The sequence below is a fragment of the Bos taurus genome, chromosome 4 (genome assembly GCF_002263795.3).
Source record: "Bos taurus isolate L1 Dominette 01449 registration number 42190680 breed Hereford chromosome 4, ARS-UCD2.0, whole genome shotgun sequence".
NCBI classification, from domain to species: domain Eukaryota; kingdom Metazoa; phylum Chordata; class Mammalia; order Artiodactyla; family Bovidae; genus Bos; species Bos taurus.
The window spans coordinates 13405670-13428072 of NC_037331.1; the positions used below are offsets into that span (position 1 = coordinate 13405670).

At 40.5% G+C, this 22403-nt stretch overlaps 1 protein-coding gene across 9 annotated transcripts in view; it reads left to right on the top strand.

Annotated features, from left to right (window-relative positions):
- Window positions 1-22403, top strand: part of DYNC1I1 (dynein cytoplasmic 1 intermediate chain 1) — a 379170-nt gene that overhangs the window by 343762 nt on the left and 13005 nt on the right. For all 9 annotated transcript variants that reach the window (XM_059885731.1, XM_005205164.4, XM_005205165.5 and 6 more), the window contains 2 exons: window positions 11411-11551; window positions 15665-15790. In XM_059885731.1, coding sequence (XP_059741714.1) covers window positions 11411-11551; window positions 15665-15790 — 267 coding nt within the window. The remainder of the gene's footprint in view (window positions 1-11410; window positions 11552-15664; window positions 15791-22403) is intronic.

The window sequence follows — 22403 nt, forward strand, 5'->3', positions numbered from 1 at the left end:
TGGACAGGGAAGCCTGATGTGCTGCAGTCCATGGGGTTGCACAAGACTGAGCGACTGAACTGAGATATAGGTGGTTTGTGATTGGATGACTTTAACTATCACAAGCATGTCCAAAAATTTGGGTTAGCTTGCCAAACCAATCAAAGAGCCAACATGCCTGCAGTCTACCTGCAGCCATATTTCCTGGCCACTCCTTGACCAACTGTTATTAGTTTTTTGATGCTTCTCTCTCCAAGATCACTGGTGAACCCCCTAACTGTTGAGTGTGATGGCTTCTTTTTAGTCCTCATCTGGCGTCATACTGTCTGCCTAGGACTCATTCCTGCAGCCCTCTGTCTTCTTCCTCACCATCTCTTGTGAAAGATTCTTTGCCATGGACTTCAAGCTTTTCCCCTCTTTAAGTTTCAGACCTACATTTTGACCACCAGCTTAACCTGAGTATCATCTCCAGAGACTCAAATGCACCGTGTTTAATATATAAATCAAATCTTCCAGCCCCACTGTGCCGCTGCTTCTGTTTTCTACAGTAGAAAAGCTGAAAACTCCCACATGAATGTTAGACATCTCTGAACCAATGCCCTGTATATTTATCACTACATGTTTAATAAATGAGTAGCTTATTGCATTAAAAAAAAAGTCTTAACTCTATACCCAAGACCATTCATAACATGTCTTTACCCCCGACTCTATCCAAACAAAAATGATTTCCTATTATTCACAGGACAAATCCTCAGATTCCACAGCCTGTCCCCACGTCTCATCTTCCATCTGGGAATTCCTTGCTGATGTTCACGGCCAAGTCTTTTCATGTTATGATTCTCCCCCCACCCACTGCCTGGCTTCCTTACCATCTATCAAAGTCTGTGCATCTTTCTAGGCGGGTCCCATCACCTGTCCCAGATAATACCTTCCTTGACCACATCAGACTAACGGTAACCACCAACACGCCATCTTCCCAATCTCCGAATTCCTCTGGCTCCTAACATCTGTACCACAGAGTTTAGCACCTGGCTACCTACTTGTTCACTTTCTTTAGTATAAACAAACCAGAAAGCCGGTCTCTTTTCCAGAGATTCACAGACATGGTAAATTCCTCCTTGAGTTTTCCCCAAGAATGTGTCTTTGAGGACATTCTTTCATATTTTTTCCTTTCTTCAGATGGGGAAATCTGCATACCTCCCTGTGACATGATGGGTTTTACCCTTTGTCTTAGTTATCAGGAAATATAGAGCTGATTCACTACCAGATTGTGATAATCAGTTTATCTCAGGATCCTATTAGCTCTCTGTTCACCTGGCTCTGTTGTGTGTTTATTCTTACTTTTGTGGTCTGTTTAACTTGTAAGACAACATAAGTCCTTTTGGAACAATATGAGAAAATGGGCTCCCAAGGAAACAATTTTCTCTTATTACTTCATAATTTTCATTTTCCTACCTGGACTCCAAGTCCTTCTGAACAGTCACATCTTGTCTTTCTATTGATTTCCCGAAGTAGGAAGAATATGGTAGGTCCTCAGTAAGTCATTGTTGATGAATTAATACTTTTGAAGAGCTTAAGTGAAATAATGTATTTTGTTAAGGTAGGTAAGGTTATTTTAAACTCCGATGGAAACATCTCCTTAAAAATTACATAATTCTAGCAGAGGGCCCTGAAGCATGTCTATTTCTGCTAGCATTTTGTTAAAATGTTTAAAGCATCAGAAGAAAAACACAATAAAAATAAAAAGTTAAAGGTTACAGTAACTTGAGCATAACCCTTAACACAGGGAAGATGATGAACAAAATCAGTAGTTTGCGGCCATTAACACTTCCTGGATGAAAGTGCATTTTTCCCCACAACCCCAAAGCCCTGCTGGCTGCCTCTGTAATAAACATGACCTTCAGGTGGTATCTGACTTATTTTTTCTTCATTTATCCTCATTTTCACCCCTTCTTCCCCTCCCTTCCTAACATAAGGTGGCAAATATTAAAATCAGCCTTCTAGAAAACTACCTATGCTAGTCATCAAATTCTTTTCTTCCCTTTTTGTGGGGGGGGCAGAAGGAGGGGGTTCCGTTTTTTAAGCTCACTCAGGGAGAACATTTGAACTGTGAAAGAAACCACAAGAATGTAATCATCAAGTCACAGCCAGACCTAGCCTGTGTTCCTGCTTCCTGTGCATTTACCCCTGACCCCCCCGCCCCCCCAAACAGTCACCCACCAACACATACCTGTTAAATATTTATACAGGCATGTGTGAATAATCCATAGGAGTACAAACACTTTTGAGACTTAAAATTCGCCCTGCTGACTGGTCTTTATCCCTGTGCAAGCAGGGCTTGCTGAATCCTTTCTTGTCTCTTTTAACCAGAGCAGAAGCGTTCGCCCTTTCATTTCAGTGATATGCCGGAGGGCTTGCCTTCCTCATCCTCCTTCTAAGTGCTAATGTTTGAAGAGAGAGTGAGAATGACAAATAACAGATACAACCATGTACATAATCCACGCTTAGTTGCTCAGTCGTGTCCAACTCTTTGTGACCCCATGGACTGTAATAGCCCAGCAGGCTCCTTTGTCCATGGGATTTTCCAGGTAAGAATACTGGAGTGGGTTGCCATTTCCTCCTCCAGGGGATCTTCCTGACTCAGGGCTCGACCCGTATCTCCTGTGTCTCCTGCATGGCAGGCAGATTCTTTACCCACTAAGCCATCTGAGAAGCCCAGATAATTATGAAATTCAAAGATACCTCCACCCTCACCTCCTGATCTAATCTGCATGTTATGTCTGATGTTGGAAGATAAATTAAAACTCCTCATTATCCCCCAGAATAGCTGTGTTTGGATCAAAACAGGGTAGGTCCATCTAGGGCAGCCTCATGTGACCTCTTAGCCTTGCAAATTGTCCAGAGTTCATCATTAATACTAAGTTATTTTCTCATGCCCATCTCCAATGTCCTGAATCACCTCATCTCATGCTTAGCTGGTATTTCCAGTTTGAACAGACGTTAATTTCAACTTGGCTTAGGCAAAATAAAATAGGTCATCAAATCAATAAAGAGGGTAAGCAGGAAGCCTATCAAATGTATTCTGTCTCTGAAATGAATGTTTTGAACTTCTGCTGTGTGGGATTCTCTGTGCCAATTGGAATAAATACACTGTTTCCACCATTAAAATAAATAAAATTGTCAGCTATCCCACTCTTACATATAATATTTTAAAAAATACATTGCATTTAACACCAGGAGATGCAGGGGTGCAGACCCAGAAAAAAACTTGCCTTGACCCTTTGAAAATGTGCCTTTCTTATGTATGTATGTGTGCTGTGCTAGGACACTTCAGTCAAGTCCAACTCTTTGTGACCCCATGGACTGCAGCCCACCAGGCTCCTCTATCCATGGGATTCTCCAGGCAAGAATACTGGAGTGGGTTGCCATGCCCTCCTTTAGGGGAACTTCCCGACCTGGGGATCAAACCCATGTCTCTGATGTCTCCTGCATTGTCAGGCAGGTTCTTAACCACTAGCACCACCTGGGAAGCAAAATTGAATGTACACGATATACACTGAATTGTTGAGCAGGTAGAATGGGATATTTAATTATTTAGGTGAATTTACCATTAGATTTTAAAGCTGGGTATTTGGGTATATGGCTTCTTGAAAAGAAACAAAATTCATCTAAATGTTGTATTTACTAAACGTAGTGTGACCACTAATGTCAGGTTAGCTCTGAGAACTGGCACGTGTTTACCCTGTAGAATTTAGACATAAGAGTGGAGGGAGAGTCAAGATGTACTCTGTGAAGTGAGAGTGAAAGTCACTCAGTCATGTTTGACTCTTTGCAACCACATGGGCTATTCAGTCCATGGAAGCCCCCAGGCCAGAATACTGGAGTGTGTAGCCTTTGCCTTCTCCAGGAGATCTTCCCAACCCAGGGATCGAACCCAGCTCTCCCACTTTGCAGGCAGATTCTTTACCAGCTGAGCCACCAGGGAAGATATAATCTATGGATCTAGGCTTATGTACATGCCTGCACACCTGCTCAGTCATGTCTGACTCTTTGCGACGCTATGGACTGTAGCTCACCAGGCTCCTTTGTCCATGGGGTTCTCCAGGCAAGAGTACTAGAGCAGGTTGTCATTTTCTTCTCCAGGGATCTTCCCTACCCAGGGATTGAAACTTCATCTCTTGTGTCTCCTGAGTTGGCAGACAGACTCTTTACCACTGTTCCACCTGGGAACTCCATCTAGGCTTATACTTTTATCTTTTTAAATCTTTAAGAATTATGTATTTCTAAATTTATATATTTATATTTTTGCGTGCGTGCTAAGTTACTTTGGTCGTATCCGACTCTTTGTAACCTTATGGACTGTAGCCCACCAGATTTCTCTGTCCATGGGATTCTCCAGGCAAGAATACTGCAGTGGGTTGCCATGCCTTCCTCCAGGGGATCTTCCTGACCCAGGAATCAATTCCACATGTCTTATGTCTCCTGTGTTGGCAGGTAGGTTCTTCACCAGTAGTACCACCTGGGAAGCCCATTTTTCTACATATATATGTGTATTTTATAAATATATATACAAATATACATTACATATAAATGTATTTATAATGGGGAGAGAGTTTGTAAGCCAGGCGCTAGAGTTGGATGGAGGTGGACAGTTTAGACCAGAGTGGAGATGTTCCACCACTGAATCTAGCCACTAACAAAATGCCATTGTGCAGTTTAACCCTAAGTAGTAACAAAGAAATACGCAAAGCTGCTTAAGGCTGCAAGCACCGCTATCCTCGCTTGTCTTTCTAACCTTTAAAGGTACAGCTACAACCACACTTCTGGCTGTGTAGGCCCAGTCCGAGGTCATCCCTCTCCACCAGCATGTCCTAAACATCAGTCTCTACCCATTCCCTCCTCCCTCCTGACACAGTCTCTCATCAACCTGAACGTTATCTGTACAGTGAATGTTTCTTTAACTAGCATCATGTTTGGTGTGAAACCACTCACCCGTGGTAGAAATAGAGTCGGGGCAGCAGTAACCAGGGAAGGTCTCTTTTTAAACTAGCTTGCCTCCTTCTATAGTCACAGAGTCTGTATCAGAGAGAAGCCAGCAGTCCAGAGAATGACCACCCGAATGGTACCAAAGAGCCAACCATCAATTGACACTCTCTGCTCTGCCTGTCCCCCAGTCAGGAGGCAGAACTTACCCAAAGCGCCCTAGCAGCTAAGATGAACCCAAACAGTTCAGTTCAGGAGAGCACCCCAGCTTGAGTGTTTTCACAGTAATTCTCTCCAGGCTTCACTAAAACACCCGTTTTAAAGGCGAACCCTTAAGTGCAGCTGATGTGCATAAAAATTGTGCCTGTGTAGGGAGAAATATACTCCTTTATGAACGAGGGAGGCGAAGCTTGTAGGTTTTTTTCCCGTGACTTTAAACACTCAAATACTAGTCAAAACCTGTGAATATGTATACATTCTTTTATATGGATAATTATCCTCTTTATTGGTGGCGCCTCCTGGATTAGAAGGATTTTTCATGCAAATAAGCAGGAGAGGAAGGTAGTGTAACAAAAAACACCTTTTATGTGGCTTATTCAGCAGAACTTCTACATTTATACAGAGGCAAAGGCTTAATTCCTGGATTTCTAGAGCCTTCTTTCTAATTATTTTATATTAACTAATTCAAATTAAAGTCCTCAGATGTACTTTTGGTTGAGGCGACCAAACAACAAGCAGACTCACTCTACTTAACTCTGTTAAGAATAGCTCAGCCAAAGTGTTTATGCCTGACTTTGAATTTCTCACCATGATAGAGGCAGGTAAAGGTAGGATTTGGGTATCAGGAGTATTGTTACAATGTGAGCCACACAAATTAAGATAAATACAGGCTACTTTGTGCTTCAGGAGGACCCAGCATGTAGTTTGCAAATAATGTTTTCCATTTGGTTCAACAGCACCAAACTTCCCAGCACCTTTTTTTGGGCCAACAGAGTTGGTTTTTTGGTTTGGTTTGTGAGTTTGGATTTGTTTGTATAAGGACTTTCTTTTTATGGTAGAGGCATCCATTTTTGTGAGCTTCAAGTTTGGGGGTCCTTTAGTTTTTTTTTTTTTTTTAAGTGATATTGTGGTCTCACATTTTTAATGTTTCCTGGAAGAACTGGCTGGCTATTTAATTACTTCACCAGAACTCACATGACAATTTTTGAAGGACATTTTCTTATTACTTATTGTTTAGTATTATGGTGATGATGATTTTTTTCCCCAACAAGATACAGTTTTCAAGGTAAGATTCCTTATATTTGCTTTCCTTGTATCTCAGAATAAAAATACAGAAATGCTCCTGTTAGTTGTCCACCCCGTCCGACCTACCCATATGATACCCTCTTCCCTACTCCCCACCCTCCCAAAGAAAGGTTCATGGTTTGGGTCGACATTTCTAAGTTGGCTTTGAAAGCTAATCATTTACAGGCAGATGCAACCTCAAGAACCGCAGTGTTTGGAGGTGTTCGGAGGCATTTTAGCACAAAATATTCCTTTTCATCAGCCTTCAAAAAACTAAAGCCCACTGGGACATCTTGAGCTGTCTGATAAGAGGAAAATAAATCATATAGAGGAAAATAAACACTATATTTCCTGGATGTGACTTTGGTACATTTCTGACATCAGAGATAGAAATGCACCTCTCATGAAATCATTTTATACTTAACTGATTGGAAAAATGTGCAGCTCTCCTCATTGTCAGAAGTGTACTTATAAAATCAAAGCTCAATCTAGAGATCAAGTCTTTATTGTAAAACGTTGATGGATGTTGTAACTGTTCATTTTTGAACAGAGTTCACTACCTGCCTCTTGTATGTAAATTTAATATTTTTTAATCCCTTCTCCAACTGGTCAAATAAATCTTTTATTACTTTTATTATTTCATTTTTTTCACTGAAAACTGCCTTCATATATCTTCGTGTATTTTGATGAAATATGAACTCAAAGTAAAAAAATTGCTGAGATATAAATTCCACAGAACATCAAGGAAGATGGCTTTAATTATAATATGTAGTTTTGAATAACTCGTTGTTAAACGTTCACATGCTTTATTCCATTCAGCTCTTACCACAGACAGTCATAGAATCACAAAGCCAGTGGGAACCCTTGAGGTCAGTTTCTCCAGATTTCCATCTTACAGATGAAAATAAACTCCAAGGATGCTAAGTTGAAATTTCCCAAGGTCCGTAGTTTTTGCACTTTCTCCTACTTCCTTTTCTGTTCCATCCTCCTCGTTTTATCCCCATCTATCAGATAATATAATTCAACTGGAGTCCTTCACCCAAGGCTATATCGGCATTGAGTGAACTTGAACCCGGATCTTTGCTTTTAGCATCATTTTATTCTACTCTCTAATGCATGGCCTGCTTTAATCTCTGCTGGCTAGAGGGCCATTTCCATCCTTTTTCTTAGTTTGCTGGAGAGAAAGATTTCTGTTAGCATCACAAGATGCTAAGGGTCCCTGGAATTGTAAGGGTAACAGCCTTGGGATTATTAATAACTGATTCAGGAAATGAAACGTTCTGACTGTGATATTTTTAACTCTTCCTATAAGTTACATAATGTGTGCTTAGTAAGTTTGGGTTGAATTGAATGGGATAGCAGCCAGGACTGGTAACAGATCTTCTCTTTCTGTGAAGACTGAAGACCTTCACTGTGTTTCATAGATTTCCAGAGAACAGAAAATGTACTTAACAGCTAGAAAAACCAAAGAACCAACTCCAGTGTCGCCACGTACAACCTCGGGAAAGCTACTGACTTTCCTGAACTATCATTTTCTTTTCTGTAAATACTGTCTACCTTTCAGAGATTTGATGTGAATTAAATTAGGCAATATGTATATAGAGTCAGGCACATGCAAACACCCAGTAATTTCCCCTTCCCTGCCCTTCAACTCTGTCTGGGAGGTGACTGGTGGCCTACTTCTCCACTTCGAGAATCAGGGCATTAAAATCATGCTGATCCGTGTCTGGATATTTCAGCATTCTGGGGGCACAGCCCTGGAAACTTGTCTGGTTGTTACAGCTTTATTTCATTGGCACGTGTCACACATACTGTTGGCTGCGTTAAAAGGCAGTTTTCCTTTTTCTTTTTTTCTGACAGGTCACCAATACCAAGCAGGGCATCAGAAAAGAGAACACACAAGTGAAGGGGTTTTTGCCTAGTTTTTTTTTTCAAGACAAATTTGATTGTCTTGAAAAACACTTTCTACAGTAACACACAGTGGAATGATATTTACTTTGCTAAGTGGCCTAGTATTTTGCAGAGTAAATATCTAAGATCATCAGGCTTCTGTAGCTTTAATACATACAAATAATGTTACAGGTTCCTCCTCAAAAATCATTGGTCAAATTTGCCCCTACACTTTCCACCTTTTCAAAACTTGTAGTGGTTTAAAACTGGTGCTAATGCAATAGCAAGCTATAACAACTTTGTGGATACAAGCATCTATGTTTCAGAATTCAAAAACAGAATCTTTAGGCCCTAATGCTTTTGACGTATTATATGAAAGTGCTAATATTTCATGATATATATGTAAATTAGGAGATGTTTTATATTAAGTGTTTGAGACAGATTTTCAGTGAGGTTTTCAGCTTACCTTTTGAGTCCCAAATAAGATAGAATGAAAGCTCCTTTATTGAAAAAAACTGCACTTAATGTTCAGAACAGCAGTGCTTACTATTATGAGTGCATCAGCCTGTGCCTATGGCATCTGCTGATCTAATCTTAGGAACTACTGGTTCATGGATGCTGGTTCCCTTGGTACCCTATTAATGCCTTCAATCCTGACCAAGGCTTCTTCATCCTGTAAATTTATCAAGGTTAAAACAAATCCTTTGACAATATAAATCCTCTCCCTTGCCCCAAACATGCACAATCTATAATTTAGAATTACTTGCATAGTGACTTTTAGAATGGAAGATTCAGTCTTGGAGGTAGGAGGTGATAAGGGAATATTAGCATTTCACTACAAGACTATTTAATATGAGAAAATTGGCTTTTGGTCAGATGAACTAAAAGTTATTTCCAGATGTTTAAAAGGTAAAATATCCAAGATATACTCCAGTTTTGACTAAGTTTATTTAAAAAAAAGGAAGCCACCAAAAGAGAAAAGGAAAGAAACACTAGAGATTAGCAATGTAGTTTGAGAGAATTAACATATGAAATAATATCAGCTTCTTAGAAAATGCCTGGATGGCTTTAAAGCTGGATGGTTTTCTAATTGAGCAAAGCAAGGACTGTAAGTTAGTTATATATTTATTGACTGTCTGTGTTCATCTGTGTCTACCCCTCTGTATACCCAGTTATCCTATTAGCTAGTTTATTAATAAAGGGTCCTGAGAACTGGCTTTTTAAAGCATGTGTAAATCTTTTCTACTGTTTGATTTTAAGAAAAATGTGTTACTCATATTCTCTAACAAATAGTGACTGGCTAGCTATAAAATCAAGAATTTGGGACAGGAATAATCTTCTACTAAGAGAATTTAATACTCAGAAGCGATCAATGAAGGACTACCTACTTTATCTACCCTGCCTTTTTTTTATATATTAATAAAAAAAAAGATGATGTTATCATATTATTTTACGGTATCACTGGATATTCAGATTCTCTGAAGAAGTAAGTTTGAATCATCTAGTCCAAGCAGTGAGAGAGGATGGGAAAAAGCTACATCAATAGCAAATAGGTGAGTAATCTTAGGTCCAAATTAGAGTGCAAATATGGGATAGAATAGCTATATTGGCATAAGAGTTATAATGTAGAGGAGTAAAATACAAAACTATAAAAGTAATGTCCATTTAATTCTTTTTGTGGTCACAGTGTTACATGTTTTTTTAGGTACTTCTTAAATTAAAAATAAGACCACACACACCACCCACCCTACACGCAATGTCTCACCTAAAATCTTCTGTTGCTTTAATAGTCTTACAGCTGTATTCATGTCTCAGCAATGCCAAAGCAAGATAATTCATGGAAGGAGAAATCACTTAGTCACTACCTTAAATTTTTGCATTAGGTTCAGGCTATGGGAGTTTTATTGTCCTCTCACTGATTTTTCCCACTTTGAGTTCATGGAGTCCATGAGCACATGGATTTTGGGCTTTTTCTTTTCCCTCACAGTATATCTTGGGAATTTGCTCAGATATTTGGTGCTGATTCCCCACAGATAGGTTCTTTGAACATTTTCTGCAGAAAGGATTTGCTTGTTCATATTGTGTGTTATCATTTTTTGGTCTTACTACTCTGGCCTGTACAGGCATTCGACTGAGCCCATGAAGAGGGTACAGACAGCTGACTGGATGAAGACATTGGGGAAAAAAAACTCCCATTGTTTAGATTTCTGTCAGAGGATATAAGAATACTTAATTTCTTTTATCTCTAGGGCTTTCATTATCATTTAAATTTCATTTTACATTAATTGATCAGGGATTAGTAAAGCCATTATGCAGAAATTAGAATAAGACAAGCCAGATGGAATGAATAATTCATGAAGTCCAATTACGTTTTATTTCTGGTGTACTTTCATACTTGCCTCTGACTTCTGTGCTATTTTGATGTGACAATATTCGCTGGAAATCAGGAGTGCCATTTTAGTTTATTGTATCCCTCCAGAGGGAAAGCATTTGTATGCAGTAGGGGTGTGTTAATGCATTTCCCCCCAAAACACCGATTTTCAGGGCTCTTAGAAATATTGGGTGAGCTAGAAAATGTGATTCGCCTTCCACGGAGGTTGAGGGACAGTGCATTGAGCCTCACCAATCCACCTGATTTGGGTGAACTGATCCTAGATAGAGAGACCAGAATCTCAGAACCGCAAGATGTTTCACGTGCCCGAAGAGCTACAGATCCCTTTAAAATACGTGACCCCATTCCCGCGCAAAGGAACCATTAAAGTATAAATCTGGCCCCGGAGTCGGATTGGAAGCAGAGCTGCAGCCACGGAAAACGGCCGCTAGGTGGCAGGCGTTGCCTTCCGTGCTAAGGGTTCTGGGTCCCCGCGATTGCCCGGGCTTCCAGAGCCTTCCCCCGCGGGTCTGACCCCGGCGAGCAGAGCACGCCTGGGTTCGGCCCCCAACATCTCGCATCGCGTAGCCCGGCGAGCACCCCGAGTTCCCGGGCCGCCCGTTCACCTGTGTGGAATGTCTCCCACGACTGTGTCTGAAGCCGCCTCCCCGCCCGTCCCAGCCCCGAGCCCCTTAAGAGTCCCTCCCCGCCCCCACCCCCGGTATTTATGTATGCCAGTGGACAGTTCTAGTAACTTTAAAGCTGCGGTTCACCTTCCCGAGGACTTTCATCTCGGGAAGTTTTATGACACTTTGTGAATGTGCAAAGTTTTTAATTAGGCTCGCTAGACAGCCCGAGGCAGCGGCAGCGCCACAAAGTCTTCACGGTCTCTCTGCTTTACAGCACAACAAGCCGCTCTACTCCTTTGAAGACAATGCAGACTATGTGTACGATGTCATGTGGTCGCCCGTGCACCCCGCGCTCTTTGCCTGCGTGGACGGGATGGGGCGCTTGGACCTCTGGAACCTCAACAATGACACCGAGGTGAGCGCAGGCGCCGGACCCGGCGGGCTGGGAGGGGGGCGCCGGCGGCTTCTTTCCGTCTCCCCCCCTCTCTGAAACGGCCTTTTTTGGACAGACCCTCTAATTGCAGCTGTGCTGCCGACCCCCCATTCTCCGCTGCTCTGCAGGGAATTGGCAGATGCATTTGGCCCCAAATCATTTAATCTCACTTCATCCCTAAAACCGTGGCAGAATCCTGGACAATTGACGACCCTTCTTTGCAAAGAGCAAAACCATACATGTTCACGCCTTTCACTGCGGGAAAGGACACTGGGGCATATTTGAGAGTGGTGTTGAAATAACTCTATGGGCAAACACTTGGAAAAGTAAGCTTTTGTGGACTCTGACTTGAGATTGGGCTTTTTAAAAGGGCTATTTGCCAGTGTTTGCTGTTTGCACGATTTGTTTTAAATCCGTAAAAGATGATTCTCTGGACTGTTGATGTTTAGATCTAGTGTCCATTTAATTTTTAGAAGGTAAATAATCCTTGTCTAAGAGGCTGAACTCACCACTTTTATAATAGTTTCTATCTATGAACATGTATATTAAATTCAGTAATTTTTAAAAATATTTTAACATGTCACATTTGGAGTACTTCACAAGTGAAATATTTTTCAAAAGGCAATTAACAACAGGGAAACAGTGTTTTTAAAAATCATGCTGTATATATTCATTTTTGTAAAATTATGTCACATGTCTTATTCCTTTTTTCCACTCAAAATTATTGAGGTGCTGATTTTCAGGTACTAGAGTTTGGGGTGGAGTTTAAAAAGAAACCTGAATATTAAAGGTCCTTCAGTTTAATACAGTAAAATGGTCTGGTCATCAGCTGGTCCGTGATTCAGGGTAGCTCTCCATCAATGAGTGGACAGGTAAGAAGAACAAGTGCTGAAAACTGCGTGTCAAGTGGAGAACAAGGGAGAGGTCTTTTGAAGTGTTGTGAACAGGAAACAGCTCAGCCTTTTTAATTAGGAAGCCTACAGCTGGGGGATGTGAGGAGAAGCGGCTGCCCTGATATTTTTTGGGGAGGGGCAGGGAAATATCCTTCAGGTGTTATTACTGAGTCATTGTATCATACAAGATTATATTCACCGAAAACCACTGCCAAATAGTTGGCTTTTACAAATCTTCCCATTGAACTCTGTTTTTGATTTTTCCTTTTGGCTACCAGAACTACATGACAAGGACAAGAGTTATGTAATGAAGCCTCTTTGGAAATGAAGGGAAGCAGTACTGCAGGGCCCATCATTTCAGACACTGAAACGTTTGTAACATTATTGCCTTTCATGGAAAGGTGCCTACTACTCACAATGTGATGGTTTCCCCGAAGTCTTTCATCACCATTGATTAAAATCATATTGTTTCTCTTTGGTAGAATAAACTCATTCACTGTAAACAACCAAAAAAACACAGTTTTCAGATTGATTTAGGAAACAACCCCCCCCCCCCACCACCACACACACACACACAATTAGAAATCAGATTTACCAGAAGTGAGTTCAGGTGATACTCAACTATTAATATGATGCAGTGGAGTGCCCTACCAACTCCTTAGTAATTCCTCTGTAACTCTTTTTGTTTAGTTTTGTTTTTTTATCTGCTCTTTAGGTAAAATGAAATAATATCTCAGCATTGCCAAATGTGATTTTTTTCCCCCCTTCCCTCTCTCTAGGTATCAAGAGACAACCACATAAGTCTTTTATAGCTAAGCATTTTAAGAAATCATTACTGGGCATGCAAATCATTTAGTTTTGCGGTGAATGTAGTTCTGCTTTTGCAATAATAGTAGATAACATTGAGCCTGATTCAGATCCAGTAATAAACTGAACACTTTTTAAAACCCTCAAATCATTTTTGTCTTCTCTCAAGTTGAACAAGATTTTTCAAATATTTGTTTGATTAGAAATCAGATTTGTTTAAAAAAAAAAAAAAACGCAAAAAACCTGAAACCTCAGTGCTTCTTTGTCGGTGTTCAAAATACAGTGCTTTTTAAACCAACTTATTCCAAGTACTCCTATGCAAGGACAGCTTTTACCTTCCCCTACTGCACTGTTACTGATCTCTACGCAGTGTGGTAAATTATGTGTATATATTCTGTGTTTGCAATTAAAATGATTAAAAACCGTGAAAATATATAAGAAACTGAAATACAAGAATAAGAGACAGTTATGGATTATTTTCATTATCGATTCAGCAACTTTTGAAAACTCATTACTTGTCAAATTAATGAAATATTTTTGTCATTTTCTTCATACATTTCATAATTCTTTTAGCCTGTGTTATAGACTGTCAGTTTCTATTTTTTTACCCCCACCATTTATGATATCGATGAAAAGAAGATATTTTTAAATGGTTAAAATAGAAATTGTTCCAGTTTGCTACATTACTTAATTCTAAATAAATATATAAAATTCTTTAATATGTTTTAGGCATAATTTAAAATGTATCGAAAAATCATTTTATTTTGAGTAATCTTTTGTCATCTTTATATTAAGATTAAATACTTTTTATTCAATTTTTGAGATTGTTCAGAGATAAAATCTGATATTAACCAGCGTTATGAAAAGTGGGAGCCTTATGATCTCCCTAAATTATGGAGTTAAAAATTTTAATTCTGAAAACTATATAGCCGATTCTCAGATTTGTTTTCTGAGTAGCACACGAATGATAAAGTGTATTGACAGAATTATGGCCTATTGCAATTCATATTGTTTTGGCCTTTGAAAAGTTTAGTTAAAAATTCAGTCTACAGCACTGCACAGCAGGTCCCTTTATTGTAGAAATTGTGTATTTAAAAAAAAAAAAACGAGCTGGGACTTTTGTTTTACATTTTTGCTATCAATTGACATACCGTGATTTAAGCAGGTAAAAGAATTTTTATTGATTTCAAGATTAAATTTAAACATAGATTCTTACATATGATGGAGTTTTTATTGCTATTTTAAAGATAGGTGTTGGGTCAATAATCTCATATAAACAGATGGTTTCAATTCCCTTAATAACAGAACGCCAGCGGGGCAGAGGCACAGGCCAGGTCGTGTTTCCACCCTAAGAAGTCATGTGTATTAGACCCAGGTCTTGAAACAGTGGCATGAGATGATGTTGGTGGCCCTCTTTTCACTATATATTTTTTTCCTTTTTGTTTCAACATTTACCTTTTTTGATGGGCTGTTGTCATTTCCTATTCAACATTCTTGTAGAAAGCTCAGAGAGCTGATCTTTCTATCAGTTATAAACTCCCAAACTTCCAGATGTGAGTTCATACAACTCATGATGAAAGAGGGGTAGACCCACTAAAATTCTTTTTTCCAAATAGTAAGGTTCTTATAACAAATCCTGCAGGTTCCATCTCAGCACCTCCAGTTCACTTTAATAATGATTAATATGTGTAATTATCAACGTTGTCAGATTTCAGGTGCTTATTAAAGGAGGTGTATGGCCTTTTCTACAAGTAAGTGCTCCACTCTGTCAGGGTATCGTCGGTTTTCAGAGTTAGCACTTCCTGCACCTTGGTACTGCTGGGAGGAAGGAAAACAGGGCAGAAAGAGGAAAAGAAAACAGGAGAACTTGAGGTTTTGAACTTTTTCTTCTGAGCATCCCTTCCATGATGAGGTTTCAAGGGATCAATACATTTTTTTCCCCTTGAAGACACTTAGTAATATGACTTATTTTTCACCGTACACCCCATCCCCGCCTTTTATAGTATCCTTAATCTTGGTAAATCCTGAAGTCTCCCTCTCTCCATCAATCCATAAATCAGGACCCAATCAAGAAGTCTCACATTTAGCTGCTGTGTGATGTCTGTGTACCCTGCATAATCCGCACAGATACTTAGGTCACTCCCTGCCCACTGACTATGGCAAAAGACTCCCTCTCTTTTCCTTTTTTGTGAAAGTGTCTCTCCTCTCTACCTCTTAATTCAGTGGAGCATATGATTTAAGAACAATGAATCCTTTACCAACTGCACAAGAGACGTACATTACTTCATGCGCACGCAGGCCGCGCTGACTCATCCAGTTAAACGTATCATTGTCAATTCGTATATTTAAGTTCATATTCAGAGATTCTTGGTTTCTGTTGTAACCCCTTTGGCAGGTTCCAACAGCAAGTGTAGCCATTGAGGGGGCGTCTGCCCTGAACCGTGTTCGTTGGGCTCAAGGTGGCAAGGAAGTTGCCGTTGGGGACTCAGAAGGCCGCATTTGGATCTACGACGTCGGAGAGGTACCTGTTATCTGGTTTTGGTGTTTTGATTTAGTGTTTTGGTGTTCAGGCTTCTTTTTTTTTTTTTTGGCTTGTATATCTGGTTTAAATACCTAGTGAAATTTTTGGCAGCACCTTGTGGACTGTGAGAGCCCTCTCGAGTACGTTTGCAAATTTCCATTGACTTCAGTGGGAGTTTGGGGAGACTTCCTTGGGGCCTAATTTGGTCTTCCGACTCCACACACAGGACCCGTTAATTAAGGATCAGGCTACTTTCTGAGTGCTGTAGAATTCCCAGCTATCCTGTGATGAAGCATGGTCCTCTCTCCACCTGCACCCCCATCCACCCCACCCCCCTGCCAATTTCATGAGAAGGAAAAGTTTGCCAAGTTCATCATGCTAACATTGAATTTGGAATTTGTTGTTTATTTTGAAAAGTCAAGCTTTAGTTGGTATGTTCAATTAAAAGCTATATACTATTAGTCTTTAATTAAAAGTAGCCAATTAAATAGCTGAGGTGAGTCAGAACTTTGTACCGTTTTCATGATATTCGAAGTTGTTATATGCAGTGTATACTTCTTGGGTTTATCTTGTTACATGATGTGTAAAATATTTCTGAACATTATGGCACACATCAGAAGAACTACATATTTGATTTCAGATAAATCTCCTTGAATATCCACACTACACTTAATATTACATTACAGAGCAATTTTATGAAAGCAGATCTGTTTATTTTTACTCTCTAGAAAGTGTTGACAAAAATCTTCATTTCTGATGGGGCGAAAGAAGTTTCTTCTTAAAGACAAAATATTGAACTTTCAAGCCAGACAAAATAAGTATGTTGTGTAAATTGTGTTAGTGTGATATGAATCTAACATTTGCATTCCGGGGGGGCGCGTGGAATACACCACATTTCTAGGTGTAACATCCTCCGCCTCAGGAGTGTGCTTGGAGTGCCTGGTGGGTGGGCGGAGCTGATCACCGAGAAGGGTTCTTTGTGGTTTCATCCATGAGCTTTCTACGATTTTGGCAGTCCTGGATGGTCTGTTCTACAGTGGAACTTTGGCGATGCTATATGGCAGAGCTGGTTGTGTTACAGGCTGGATGGTGTCTGTGTGTGTACGTGTTGAGAGATGGGAGTTTCCTGTTTGGGGATGTACCACTCTAAGTAGAATGTCTAGAAGGATCTCTCCGTTTCACTGCATACTATTTCAGTAGACTCCCCCTTAACTATTCCTGATGCCACAGGCTGAGTCATTCGAACAGTGGCAAAGGCTCTGTTAATATTCATCCCCAGTGGTGAGAAGGAAATGGTCTGCTGACTACTGACGTAGCTTGGAATCTTTGAGAAAGAATACCCTTCGGAACTGAAAATATTGCCAATATATTCTAAAGCCAAAATATTGCCAATGTTTCCTTCAGTGAATATTTTAGTCAGTGCATCTTTTTCATGGTCTTCATCAAAATAAAACTAAGCAGCAAAAACATGCATTCTACATTGGTTCATTTGTTTAAAAAATTTGAGAGGTAGGAAAGAAGGGAAATATTAAGAAACAAAGAAGTTTCTCTCTTTCCTTTGTTTATAATGGGTATAATTGCAGCAGAGAAAACAGACGTGCTCAGAGATGAAATGGTAGAAAATAGATGAAATTTAAAAACTCCTTTCTCTACCTCCCTTGATTGTTATACGTAACATTCCTTAACTCTTTTAGGAGTATATACAACATTACTTTATCCAAGAGGACTGGAAAGCATAATAGTTCGACAGTCTGGTTTATTTAAAGTAAGGCATTTTGAAAAATGTGTATGTTGACCACACATAATTCATATATACACATAATTCATATATACATGTAATATACACTCACACACACCACCTTTAGGCAATAAGAAAATACAGCATAACATGTATACAGGATTTACTGCAATAAGTTATAATATAGCCATGGGACAGAATTACTTGAATATGACTCATATTTTGGGAGTATATTTGATTTTGTAAGTTGCTTTGACTGATATGTGGCTGCTAAAACTTCTTCCTACATTGTTGTCATCATTTCTAAATTGTATAGTGTTGTTACACTCATATTTCCTCTATCGCACTAGCAGGTCAGGCTGGTTTTCATTTTGGTATTATTGCCCTTGCTTTTCTAAGTGACATTACAGACTATAGAAATGTCTGCAACTCGAGGCCGGTCTCACCTATTGTCTGGAGTCTAGACGGGCTATAGAAAAATCTCTGTGACATATAATAGGCCCAACTATTTGTAGGGTTGTTTATCCCCACAAATTCACTACCAGGAAAAAAAGGGTTCTACAATTTTATTGAGAGAAGCTATTGTAATCTTCTAGCCCTTTTCTGAAGGACCAAAAATCAGGATAGGCTTATATATTCAAACAGTTCCTTCTGTATTGTTTGATCCTATAAAAAGTCATCTATAGCTCAGAAAAACCCAGACTTTACAACAGAATTTTGCTGAAAGTATATATTTTCCTGAGTATTTTTGTAATGTATTTACAAATTTATCTCATGTGTTTTGGGGGAGAAATAAAGGGGTACTTTTCTGTCCTAATACCCTGTTCTAAGTTTCTGAAGACCAAATCTGTAGAGTTCCATGTACTGAAGGGAAAGATGACTTTCCAACAGCTAAGTTTAGCAGAAGCCCACTTGGGAGAGCTGGTAGATCATGGGAGATACTGCCATGACGGTAATTACTATTGTCTCGTTCACCAACCTGGAACTGACGGAGCGTAACTGTCCAAAAATGTCGTTGTATTGGTCACATCCAACTCTTTGTGACCCCATGGAGTGTAGCCTGCCAGGCTCCTCTGTCCTTGGGATTCCCCAGGCAAGAATACTTGAGCAGGTTGCCATTCCCTTCTCCAGAGGATCTTCCCAACCCAGGGATCGAACCCCAGTCTCCCACATTGCAGGCGGATTCTTTACCGTCTGAGCCACCAGGGACGCCCCTTAGAAGAGAAGGGCACCCCGTAAACAGTACCCCGCCAGCCTCTGTAATCACCCACATTGTGGAAGGCCAGACAGAGTGCCTTTACAGCAACCTGGCGCATCTGAAATACAAGGTCAAATCGAATACCGGTGCACTGCTGACAAAGGAGAAGGGGTTTGAGCAGGAAGTGATTTTCAAAGGAAGAAAATATAGAGGAAAAGAAAAAGGATGTCATTGAGGATCAGACTGCCCAGAAACTGTGCTCCCATTATCTGTATTCAAAATTGGTCCTCCAGTCCCCATTAGAACGAAACCCATCACCAGAGTCACGCTGGCCTTTGGATAGAAAACCTGGCCTGTGGAACCTTCTAGGAAGAAGATGAAACACTTTCAGGTAAGCGTTATAATACAATCTGTATATGAGGGTTAATGGTAGTTTTGAGAGGACACTCTGTTGATCCATTTTCTTGGACCTCAGTACATCAGATGGGTGTCTTGTCTGCCAGAGGACATCTCACGCTTGTTCTCCCGTGGTGTTCTTGACCGAATCTTCTGTTAGGCTGTGGAGAAAGCAGGCTCTCTTTCTCTAAGGTCCTGTTTTAGAGCAAGGCTGGCTTTACCTGTGCTGTCGTCTCGCAGGGCCCCATGCAGAGGAACCCTGCTGCTGCTGCTAAGTCGCTTCAGTCGTGTCTGACCCTGTGCAACCCCATAGACAGCAGCCCATCAGGCTCCGCCGTCCCTGGGATTTTCCAGGCAAGAACACTGGAGTGGGTTGCCATTTCCTTCTCCAATGCATGAAAGTGAAAAGTGAAAGTGAAGTCGCTCAGTTGTGTCCGACTCTTCGTGACCTCATGGCCTGCAGCCTACCAGGCTCCTCTGTCCATGGGATTTTCCAGGCAAGAGTACTGGAGTGGGGTGCCATTGCCTTCTCCAAGAGGAGCCCTGAGCTTGGTTTAAAGCTCTGCTGTCATCGTCCTGCAGTTGTTCAGACATTTTCCAGCAAGGTGCCTCATGTTTCCAGGTTGCACTGGGTCCCTCAGACTCTGTATTCAGTCTGGTCCAGGAGAGTATTGCTTTCAGTACCCTCACAGTACAAATCAGAAATGAAAAGTTCTGGTCTTGATGTAGACCATTAGGAAAGAGAAATCTTTAGAGAGGTGGCTAAACGTCATACCTGCTGTATGATATTATTACCTACTCTTTGCATGCACGCATGCATGCTCAGTCGGATCTAACTCTTTGCGGCCCCAAGGATTGTAGCCTGGCAGGCTCCTCTGTCCATGGGATTCTCCAGGCAAGAATAATGCAGTGGGTTGCCATTTCCTTCTTGAGGGCATCGTCCCCACACAGGGATTGAACCCGTGTCTCCTGCATTGGCAGGCGGATATTTTTCTCACTGTGCCACCCGAGAAGCCCAGTATTGTTATTACCTATTCCTTAGGACTATTTTAAAATGTTGGATGAGAAGAGCAATATTTCCACATTCTCAGTATCATGATATTTGGGTATTTGGTGGATATTCTAGTTCCCCTCCCCACAACCCTCTTTTGATCACATAATTTTAACTGAGAGTGTAATAAGGGAGCGAGCTCTATGATACCTACCTTCAGGTGGAGTTGAGAGGGACAGCCTTTCTCTGTCCCCTGAAAGGAGACTTCTGTGACTCCCAGTGGAGACAGCTCCATTCAAGTCCAGGTCGATGTGCCTTCCTGTGGGACCTGACTCTCAACCAGAGGGCACTGCAGAAAGGGACTCGGTGTCACCAGCATTAACAACCGTCTGCCTCATCTCCTGTCCCAGCCGAGGTGCAGCTGCTGCAGGGAGTCCCAGCGCAGTGCCCGCATGATCGTGCCCACCTCTATTATGTACAGTTGTCCTCCATGACTTTTAAGATGATGGCAGAGAGCAGTGGCTCGGATCCAGATTTACTGATGCGATTTATTATGAACTTCTGAAGGGGTAAACAGGGGATTGTGTGTGCGCTCACTGAAATCACTGGATTGAGTCTGTCCATCCTTTTTTTTTTTTTTTTCTTGTTACATTTAAATGGCAAAGGCATGAGTAACATCTCAAAGCCTATGAGTAAGGAGGTAAAATATAAAATGCAGTGTTTTCAGGTAGGCCACATGATGCTTCGTTTATACAGCATACGTTTTTGGTTGTTTCATTTTGGCATTGTATCTGGAAAATATAGTGTACACATTTATTTTCACAGATAGGGGTCTATTTTCTTTGCAGAGCAGGTGCTTACCTCCCATTAGCATAAATGGAAGTTATATGAATTCCTTGAAAGAGAAGACCCATTTTATTATTTGGCTATAATTTTTATTCTATTCATGCATCTCAAAAGTTACTTAAATAGACAGTGGTTGCATGTACCACTTAAAATTCGAAGATCTAGATTTTAAAATGAGCCCAGCACTTGAGTAAGTTTGCAAGATTTTGCTCCCCAAACTATGGGACACCATCTGTTTTGGAGCTGTGTGATCCCATTCAATTAATTGAAAGATGAGTAAGATAACAAGTCATAAATTAACTACAAATATAACCTGAACATGTCGAGTGTATTCTTCTTCAGACCTGTTAATCATTGTTGGGTTTTTCAAAAATGATGTGTGAACACACATATTCTTAAGAATTAAAAATAAGAATTACTCACGGCCAAGGCTCTTTACCAAATAGCAAGGTTTTCTATATATAGAGAGAGAAAGCTGATTTTAACGGCACATGGGCCAGTGAGTGTAGAATTATTCACGTGTCCTGATGATTGATAACCAGCCTCGCTACCTGTCTCTCTCGCCGATGTGTTTTACAGAAAGCCTGCTGCCATTGTTAATGCTTCAGTGCAGTCACACAGATGCAGCTGTCATAAATATCCCCTAACAACTATGCTTGCTGCTTATCTGAATTAGTTAGAATGCTGTTTGCAGCCCCAGTTGTGAAAGAAGCAGTTTATCTTCTACCTCCTATTTATTTCTTTTTCCATTAACCTCTTCTAGGGAAGATTTTGTTTTCAGTTGGGATAAATATGCATAAGTTTCAGATCCCTGATTTTATTCCTACAGTAGTCAAAATGATAAAATTCCAAAATCATCTCGGCTGAAAGTAGAGTTGGAAAAATAAAACAGCAACTGGAAAACTGTAATTTGGGAGATGAGGAGGTCTTATTGCCCTGGCTTTCTCTGTTTAGTACCCCATTTACTCATTATCTAAGGGAATGTGTATTAATCTTTAAATTTTAACCCTGAGCTCTGGCACCATTTCGTGTGCCTTGTTTGCTGTGACTCTTGGAGGCCAAAAGAAAGGCAGTCATCTTATACAAATTGGAACAAATGCAGTAAATTTGACACTTGTCAATGTGTTAAAAGGGCCTTAAAAACTCTTGGAAGGGGAAAAGGAGACTATGAGATCAAACGCAGTCGCTAAAGCGTGGTTTTAAACGTTCATCTGAATCTATTTTAAAGCTACAATTAAAAACTGGAATGAAAATTCTACTTGGAATCCCAGTAGGAAAAATGACCTATGCAAGATACTTTAGAATGGTGGTCAAGGTGTAATGTACAGGGGCTATAAAAAGTGCCTGCAGCCGTTCTCACAGACAGCTAGAGCAAGAAGAAAGAGGGATTCCGTGAGCCATTTCCCTTGTACTTTAAATCGCTGTTCAGCATAGTAGCACCTGA